Source organism: Rhagoletis pomonella, unplaced genomic scaffold (assembly GCF_013731165.1).
Source record: "Rhagoletis pomonella isolate Grant_MI unplaced genomic scaffold, Rhpom_1.0 Rhpom_scaffold_00010, whole genome shotgun sequence".
In the NCBI taxonomy this organism is placed as follows: Eukaryota; Metazoa; Arthropoda; class Insecta; order Diptera; family Tephritidae; genus Rhagoletis; species Rhagoletis pomonella.
The window spans coordinates 31,539,572-31,550,066 of NW_023458564.1; the positions used below are offsets into that span (position 1 = coordinate 31,539,572).

Sequence of the window (10,495 nt, forward strand, 5' to 3'; positions counted from 1 at the left end):
GATTGGAAATATTACGCTCTCGGTTAAGATGTACATACATACATACATATCATTTGGAGAGAGATATAAAGGTGTGTGTGTTTATAGCAATACCGTGCAGTCGTGTTCGTATAGTGCTTCGTTTGACAGTAGTGAATGTTTTGGCGCTATTGAATGGGGCTTGCGTCAACGTCTACGCTACTCTCACGATGCGCTCATCACTTGCTGTGTTACGAAAATGCATGCTGACGTACATACATATGTATCTATGTGTAAGTACATAGATACGTATATTACAGCTTTGTAACTAGCGGAGTACTGATGCGAATATATGTAGATAGACTTTACAGTGTGAGTTGCAAATATGAGTACTATGGTTTCTATGTTTTTTATGTGCATTTATATATGTATGTAAGCATGGACTTAACCATATATATTGTGTATATAGAAATGCACACTTACACCGTTTAAATCGGCGCACTTCATCGTTGGGGACGCGGGCGTTGTAGGCAGCGCTATCGTCGTTGTTGTCGTCATCATCCCCATCATATGTGTTGTTGTGAATTAAGTTGTTGTCTCAAATGCAAATGTGTGAGTATGTGCAATTATGTACATATAAATGTATGTGCATACAAACGTATCATACGAAATATCTAAGTATGTATTGATGTATGTAGGTACGAAGTGTTTCCTTCGCGCTGTTGCCGTTGCCGTTGCCGCTGTCGTTGCCATTGCTGCCATTTCTGTTGCTGTTTTCGTTGTCGTCGTCGGTGAATCGTAGCAGTTGCTTGCTTGCTAGTCGCTAGCTACAGCGTTTTGTTACTTCGACTGTAATCGACTTAGAGTTTAAACTACAATTTCAGTTTCGCTGATACCGTAAGAGATAACCGACGTTTGCGTTCGACATAATCATAATAGAAAAATTGCAATACGCGGATGGTACCTCAACTAACTTGCCAGCTAGCTAAGAAACTTAAGTGAACGTTTTGCAATATATCCACATATGTACCATTGCGCTAATATTAATATTCAATAAAAGAAAATGTATTTGTACATACTACATAAGTATTCAACATGTGAAATGAAAATGAAAATTATTTAGATTCTAAAAATCGTGACTGTTTGTTGGTTGCGGATTTGATTAATGCCCGGATGCACTGCTGCTGCAATCGAAGAAACTAAAAAATTGGCACAGTCTCACAGGTGTGGCTAATGCATAAACTTAACTCTCATAGTAGCGATGACACAAAGATTTTCGAGTGCTCGATTATTCTCCAGATAATGCATTTCGAGCATGAATTTCGGTTGTCCGTGAGTGCATTTTCTGCTTCTGCTGGTGTGTGTGTGTTTCGTTGTGTTCTATAATCCGCGCAGTGCATTCTAAGGCGAGCAGACAGTGCCTGTTGGGCAAACCAACAGCAACTGCTGGCATACGGTGGAATTAACTTTAGTAATCGTCGTGACGGACACATCAAACGGAAGACAAAATATAATAAATAAAATTGACTCGAGTGCAAATGAAAAGTTTTATACAGAAAACAAGTGGCGTAAAAATGTTGTGGTGATTTCTTAAGATGTAAGGTCTATTCATACATACATACATGCATATTTTGTACTCAAGAAGAACATTTCTTTGGTATTTTATTCGGATTTCTTAAGTGAACACATATAGTTTTTAAAATCAAACGTCCTATCCAAATGTACAAAACAAACAAAATACCTCAAAAATTGCAAATTATCGACGACGCTCAGGTACAAAAGTTTGTGGCAAACAGCAACGGCAACAAGAGTTACAAAATTAAACGATTGCAACCACAAATTTAAGGAAAATTTAATATAAATCAACTCTATTTAGTTCGGCTAAAATTTATATCCAAAATATAAAAATGTGCAAATGATAATTAATATCCTTAAAAATAACTAGAAACTGTGCGAAAGGTAACTAAATTTTGAAAATATGTTAATAAAAAAAATTTACAAAAAAGACATTTCGGCGCAAAAAAAAGTTGAAAAACTAATATGAAATAAATCACGGATGTTGATGGAAAAATCTTAGTAAATTTAAAGTCAAAAAGGAAATCGATTTGGTGTTAACAATGTCTGCTAAATAAAAACTCGTATAATATTTAAAAATATTTAAGTACTTTTTAAGACTACTCAACTTGGAAACGTACATCACAGCAACGGCCAGGAAATCAAATACGCCGACAAGCCATTTTCGAATGGTCTGCTTAGATCCCGGTCATTTAAACCATTGAATTCTAGACAAACAAAAAAAACAAAGACTCCCGGTATTTGGAAGAACCAAAGCAGACAACGGCATTCACAGGTAGTAGAGCGCAACTGAACAATAGTTTCATAATGATTATGGTGCAACACCTGGTGGCAGCCAATGCAGCGCATACGCTAGTCAGCCAGGCGGCATTGTCATCGGCGGGCTCCTCATCGCCCACCCCTTCGTCACCACCGTCCACGCACAACGTGTCATCCTCAGTGTCCTCTCTGTCATCGTCAGCATCGCTCGCATCGAATGCATTATCTTCGCCTGCACGTTCACCCTCGCCAGTAGCATTGTCCCAGCAAAGTGTGTCTCCGCTAGCATCCCCCACAATTAACAACACAGGTACCAGTACAAGAAGCAACTCGAATGACGAAAAATCCACTACAAACTGTTACAGTGTAGCTGCAAAGCAAGACAATGGCGATGGGAACTTGGAGCGACGCAGTGATGAGCAGAATTGGCGTTCAACTAACATCAACAACAATAACAACAACAGCAGTGAAGACAAGATATTAATTCGTGCCATAGATTCACACAAGTCCACAACGCAAGGAAGGCAAAGTCCTGTGCCGTTATCAAGCTCACCTGCCACTAATGACAACAACGAAAGCAACGTTTCAACAGCGTCCAGTCCGCAAACTTCCCCCTCACTACTACCTGAAGCTGCGCCTGTAACAGAACCTAAAAGGATATTTAACTGTCGAGAAGAATTTACGGTGCTTTACAATCATTTGCGACAACATAAATATGTCGACAACAACACTGAGCGCATATCCTCAGTTAGTGCCACCGACAAGGAGTGCGAAATGTTTGGCGAGTTGGGTCAACAGGTGCGACGTACGGTAATCACGAGCAAAAGTCAGAGTGATGTGGAAACATTGGCCACACGCAAATGCGGCGATACACCCATACGAAGGAAAAGCAAAGACCAACAGAATGGCAATGCTGTGCAGGCGATGGAGGAGGAGGAAGAGGATGAGAATATCGCTGTCGAGGAGGATGGTATAGTCTCGATGGGAAACTATAATAGCGAAGAAGAAGAAGAGGAGGAAGCAGATTGCCCATTGGATTTGTCGGTGAATGCAACAACACTTCGCAATCGTGATCGTGCGTACTCGGAAACAGAGTCGGAAGATTCGGGCTCTGGCGTAACGGAGGGTGAGCACGCCCAATTGAAGGCAGAACAACGATCGGCGTACAAGAAGAATTTAATGAAGCGATACTGTAAGTTTAGAACTTGAAGCATTTTTTCTAGAACTCTTATGAATATTTAAATGAATATGTATACACTGAGAGCAGTAAAAACAGCAAACTCACAGTAAAAGCTTTTATTCTTTAATGCAATGGTTGCGATTTGAAATCCTGCCGACGTGGTACATACTTAATAGGAGTAAGTCAATTTTTTTTTTATTATTTATAGCTCCGGTTTAAGGCTTGTCATTGAATCCACTGATTGGTTCGATTTTCGCATGCTCTTTGCAAGTGGCTTTACAGGACTCGAGCGGCTACGAATATAAATATATTCGAAATTTTCATACATGTTGAGTTCTGTTATTAGCTTTATGTAGGCTCATGTTGTCGAAAAAAAATGTTTAGAACTTTTGAATTTAGAATTATAATAAAAAATTTTTTAAATGTTATGGGTTTTGAATATGAAGATTTTGGGCCGGGTTTCGACGTTGTGCCATCTCTAGTCTAATGTTTCCGTTCTTTGCTTATTTTTTTTCTGCCCTTCAATCATATTTTTTATTAAAAAGTTTGAGTCTTTACTTTGGGTAACCTGATTTTGTAACATAAAAATATGGCACCGAACTCTATTAACAATTTTTAGCAATAACATAAATTCCATAATCAATTACGATTTTTATATTTTCATTGCCGTGACTAAAATTTACGCATTTCACGTCGTTTCATTTCTAAATATATGTTTCATAACAATTTCGCCAAATCTCGTAGTTTTATGAGTCAACGCCAGTTAAAAATCTTGAAATGTTTCTGTGCTTCAATCTCGCATTCAGCTAATGCCATGACTTAAACATGAATGGGAAAATAAATAAATATGTATATAAGTAAATCAAAAAATTTTCCAACTAAGCAGGAAAATATGACGAAACCACTGAATTTGCCAACCACCGACCGACGAACCACCGTACCCAGCAACTAGCTAACCCAGTAGAGAAATATACGGCCAGACAGACATCCAGACAATCAGCCAGCCAGCCAACCGGCCGACCAAACGACTAACCAGCAACAATTTTGTGTATGTTTTTTGTATTTATTTTTTTTTTTTTTTTGTAAAATAAAGCGGCGAATAGTGAGAAGAAAAACAAAACAACAAAAAACAAAATCTATAAAAATAACACACAAAATTGTAGTTTGAAATATCGTAATTTCCGCTGTGAAACTAAGACTTGCCGCCGCATTTTAATAGTCACACACATACTCACATTTTTGCATGAGCTTACATATGTATGTATTTATATATATGTATATTATTTTATGTATGTATGTACATATGTATGTGGTCATACGCGTATAGTTAAATGTATATTGAAAAATCTACCATTGGTACTTTTGGACGCATTCGCAACAAAGAGCCCCATTCAACGAAGGCAGCACTGTGTGCCGCTCACGCGCCTCTCTCTCACTGAGACTCCATAGTAGTGCTGTGCTGCCGTTATTCACATATTTAGTATATTTATATGCACATTAACATACATACATATGTACATGCATACATAAATTAGTTTGTATTTGTAGACTCGTTTCATACGCGTAACAGTTTCCTAACCCACCTCAACAATTTTATCGATTATTTTTAGGCAGTAAACAAAAAGTTGCCAGTCTGCTTAGTAATGTCTATCCATTTATTTTAACGCATTTTTGTGGGTCTAGCGAGCGTTTGCAAAGGGGAATAGTTGGGAAAATGGTGTTGTGGGTGATTTTTCCGTCTACACACATACATCCATGCATACACCCGTGCGTATGTAAATACATAGAGAAAGGGCTACAAGCTTACTAAATTCTTTATTTTTTTTTTAACTACTGCCGTGCCTCAATAGTTCCAAATATGTGGTGTATGCACGCGTATGCCCTTAAATTGTAATTTTCCCAAATTTTTGCTGTTTTATCAAAATTTTTATGAAAGACGTTGACGCTTATAACGGCATCCTATGTCGTGAAAACTTTTCTCGATAGCCAAATACATACAACGCTCGTGGAGGTTACAGGGGCGTATGCGTAACGTTTCGAGTAAAATTTTTGAATCACAGCCAATCGCTATAACTTTATGGCCGGTAGAAATATGTACATATAATTATCGTAAAGATTCATATGTAACTGAGATACGAGTATTGCATCCACTGTTTTTTTATATTGGTTGTTTCTTCCAATAGGGTTATAAGATGATGTATTTTGGAACGCATAGAGACAAACCGTTTTCGGCGTTGTGCCATTTTTAACTTCATTTTTTGTTCTATTCTAATTTTATGCTCTTTCTGATTTCATTGTTCTTCAAATTATTCTCCAAGGCAATTAATACACTTTCACTTTAGGTTCAAGTGGCAGCTGGTTTTACCACATACAGACATGCTGGTAGTAAGATACCTACAATCGGGTCCTTTGTGACACCACAGCATTTCTAAAGGCTTATGCCTTCTTGAACCAATTCGTGAAGACAACAAAAATGAAAAGGGGGCGTATGCTTGACCTTGGCGCTGTGTCTTATCAATAAATTTTCTACAAACATAAATGGAATATGGTATAAAAGCAGTTCCATAGCTACCAAATATTTGTCCTCTATCTTAACGATATAAGCTAATGCGATTTTCCAATAACCCACATGCATCTGTCCGTCTAGTTTCCGTTTGAAATATTCAAAAATATTTTGCAAACCGCACCGATTTCAAATCGATAGTATAATGTAAAAATATGAGTATCATACAAAAACTAAAATGCTGTAGAATTAAAAAGGTTTAAATACAGACGAATATGTTGGTACCGAAACAGTCATATTAAAATTTTTCTCTTAAAGATATGTATTTTTGACCATGTTCTCGAATTTCGCCCTTTTAACTTTATTTGCTTAAAAGAATAAACTTAATCAAGAGGGCATTTTCTATACATTTTCGACCCAAAATACTTGATTTTTTTAAATTCTATAAAATATTGTTTTCTTTTGCTACCCATTTTATTGTTCTGCACTGAATTGTATAAATAATTTTTTGAATTAATTATATTTTTGACATTTCGAAGTCCTTATAAGTTCTGACGATAGAGAGAAAAGACTAAAAACGCAGTGGCCCATAATTACGTGAGTATATTTAATGTTTCGTCGTTTTAAAATTTTTTGTTTTTTTTTTTTTACACGGTGTTATATTACGTAAGTTAAATCATAATAAAAAAAAATTGTACATTGGGGCGGGTAATTTTTTTTACTATACTAAGAAGGCAACATTTTTCGGTAGGAAAGAAAACGCTATAAGAAACCCAGTTTCGCAGTTTGGCAAACGCCAAATTGATTTTATACGCATGGTTTCATCGATAAATTGTGTTAGAATTACACGTAGAATCCTTCTCTGCTATACGCGCATAGTCGAAAAAATCTTCCACACAAATTTACCCGCCCTAATATACATATTTAAAAAATTTCGCTAAAAATTACCACCTGAACTGCGATGGAGAGCTTAAGGTTTTCACTAATCTGAGAAATAAAATCCAAAGAAATGCATATTCAGTATGAGTGCTGCTTTTGCTGGACTTAAATGAAAGATAAAAGGAAGAAAAATTGTCCAAAGTTTACCGCATAGACTTAGCAATCTATTTAATTTTTATTTGAAACGCTGCAAAAAATATTGCCTATTTGGAAGTTGCAAAATTAACAACATCTCCATGTGGACTTGAACCCGCTCCCCTCCTTTAGTTTTACGGCGTGAGGTGACCATACAAAATTTAATCCTTTCTAAAAATAGCAAAAATGTACTACTTTTCGCTATGACTTTTTTGTATTTTTTATTAACATTTATCCTTCTAAGATCACGTTGGGCTAGTTAAGTGCCCTCCTTTGACCACTAAACTCAATTTTGAATTCTGAAATGAAATTATCTTCAATTTAAAAATTTTTCAACAATATTTTAAACTTTGAAATCTGTTTATACCTACATACATTAAAAAAGTATTGAAGAAAGTTTTAAAACCAAGGAAGCTTAGTTATGGCGTTTTCGTTTCTATAAAAAAACACATGTTGCCTTCTCATCACCGCCTTCTTAGTATTGGTGCGTAGAGCGCAAATAGAATGGGTGTAACAGAACAGCAATTCGATCAAGAAGATGCCTACGACATGTTCCTAACCCTCACAGCCCAAGATCTTTTCTAATAAAAAGTATAAACAGAACAAAATCGCTGTGCGAATTTTGTCGGTTGGAGCGGAGGTTCGACTGTTGTTAAAAATGACATACAATGTTCTGCGACATCTCTTTGTCTTCAAGGGATATACAGCATTCCATATCAGTGGTCAGAACGACAATCCGATGCATGTGAGAGCGCAGATGATTATGACAGGAGGACAAAACTTCTGGCTTTTTAAAATTATACAATGTCTGTTTATTAAGATTCTTCTGATTAAATTAATTGGCCAATAAATATACAGTATTAGAATTCACATCAAATGTGCTTCTAAAGTTAGGGTTAGCGTTACAACAAAAGTAATGTTTCCAGAGCTAACCCAATGAAGAAATTCAAAATGCTGCAAATGTTTTGCAATGCAATGTCACACTAGAGCTGGCCCTATCCGTATATTCGAATTTCCGCATATCCGTTTGACTATTCGTGTATACGGATAAAATCCGGAAATCCGGTTAACATCCGTTTCTTTTTCTTATCCGAATATTCGGTTAATATTTGCTCATTTTTTTATCCGTACTTTCTAAAATGTGTTTGAACGGATTTGTAAGATTTTTCTCAAAAGGGAAAATAGCGCACTTTGTTAATACACAAATTGCTACTTTATTCTTATATTTAGATTCGAAAATATTCTGACTTTTTAATAACATATATACCAATAGAACTCCCTGCCCTAATATGTACATACATACCCATACGTATGCAATTTAGGCTCCAAAAAGTCAGCAGTAAAAGTTTTTGCTCCAATTGCCCGCGTCTGCGGCAGGCAAAAAACTTCTTCCTCAAATAAAGCAAAAAACCGCGCTCACTCAATGGCATACTCTTACGCAAAAATAAAGTGAAATATACTTACATACATATGTATATGTGTGTTTACGTTGAAACTGAAAAGAAAATTTTTGCACGGGAAATGGTAAGCCTAATCAAATACCACTAACAGTACTGCATAAATACGCACATTCGTGTAGATAAAATTATTTACCAGACTATGAAAACATTCAAACGTCCCTACTTACCAGTATAAGCCCAACAGCCACAACAACAACTACTACATTAAAAATTATCACGGCACTGTTGTAAAAGTTGGACTTGATCTACATACAGATGTTTATACATAAATAAGTAGGTATGTATAACAAACGAGAAAACAGGCTAAGAAGGCAACTGACTGCCTCTCTGCAAGATTGCAAGACCGGCAGTCAGTCAGCCCATCTGCCTTAAGCCCAACGCAACTGTGTAAAAGGAATAAATAAAAAAATTAAAACACGAATGACATCGTGCTCTGTAATATTGGCTGCGTGTGTATGTATGTGTCTGAGCACCCACGAAGTGAGAAAGTGAAGGCACATAAAATTTATTACAAGATTAACAACAACTACCAATACTTTATATATACATATATGTATGAATGTAAGCGTGTTAGAGATGGTTGCGTGAGTGACTTTGGCTCACGTTCACGCACGCTCACGTTGATGGTTTTATAAGTCACGCACCCTCACGTTCTGTTATATTTTTTTCAATCACGTTCACGCACGCTCACGATGCCTCGTTTTCTAATCACGCACGCTCACGCACGCTTCTTCACGGACTTTTTTTTTATGAAATTAATTGTATTGCTACAAAAGCTTTGTCCAAAAACATTGCCTAACATGAACGCACTATTATTTTTTTTTACAAATTTCATAGAAAAGATTTCATATCAATATTCATTCAATGTAATTTTAAAATGATATTAGCTCACATTTTCGTTCAAAAATAACATTGTGTCGAGGCTTTCATCGAGCCTGCCTGACACAGGAAAAACTCTTTCAATAGTTGCTGAGCTAGGTGGTATATTTAAAATTTGAAAGGCTTATAAAAAGGGCAACATATTTAGCTCCCAAAATTTTAAAATATCATCACAGCTTTTGGGCTCTGATTTTTTTTAAATAAATCTGTATTTCCACATTAATGTCTTCAAAAATCATTTCTGCATATTCATCTGCTGTACCTTTGGATTCGTCAAAAGTGAATACAGTGAATAAGTTAAACAGTATCTAGCAGTTTACGAAAAAAAAACTGAAAATACTAATATACATATGCACATATATACATATCACGCCCTAACCGCCAAAAAGATGGAAGCGATGGTTTTTGAAAATTTTAATTTGAATGCTCTAGGAACGTTTCTGCATCAAAAAGAAAATTTTGAAAAAAATTTCGCTTACATCTTTTTGGCGGTAATGGCTCGGTATGTGAAAATTGCGTGATTGACGTAAAACTAACTCACGCACGCTCTCGCCAGCAAACATTTCCGTCGCGCACGATCACGGAAGTTACGTGATTTTGTTCTCAAAACCGCTTACGCTCACGCGTGAAAAAGCGTGACACAGCGTGTTACATAGAAAATCACGTGTTTTGCCCATCTCTAACCACCGTCGCACACTGTTAGCCAGTGGATTGGCTCATTGCCTTTGCGACACATCCTGGCTGCCGCTTTTTCATACCCGCATACATACAAAATTAAATTTCCCCAACATATACATATATGTATGTACGTATGTGATCGGCCAGACAACAACAAAGGCTGCCAGGCAGGCGAAAAACTGGCAGTCAACTTCCAAGTCAAGCCAAGTCTAATGTTGAAACATAACAAAAAATTTCTTGAGGTAGGTTGGGAGCAGGCATTATGTACACTTTTGCTTGTGTCGTTCGACTTAATCATTGCTTGCCGCTGTTAGTTAGCTCACATACCTACATACATACATACGTACATATGTAGCGTTGGCTGAACTATTTATTCGTTGTTGGTTACCTTAGATAGTTAGGCATTTGCAGACAGAACAGTAAGTGGTT

General features: G+C 36.6%; 1 protein-coding gene across 2 annotated transcripts in view; it reads left to right on the plus strand.

The window, feature by feature from the left end:
- Nucleotides 1-767: 767 nt before the first annotated feature.
- The window catches only part of LOC118746234 (ecdysone-induced protein 74EF-like), a 392,873-nt gene continuing 383,145 nt past the window's right edge, over nt 768-10,495 (plus strand). The window contains exons 1-2 of one of the 2 annotated variants that reach the window (XM_036480064.1): nt 768-1,555; nt 1,835-3,484. In XM_036480064.1, the coding sequence (XP_036335957.1) occupies nt 2,341-3,484 (1,144 nt within the window). In that variant the 5' untranslated portion in view covers nt 768-1,555; nt 1,835-2,340. Of the gene's footprint in view, nt 3,485-10,495 lie in introns of both variants that reach the window. The other variant, XM_036480063.1, reaches the window with a different exon arrangement.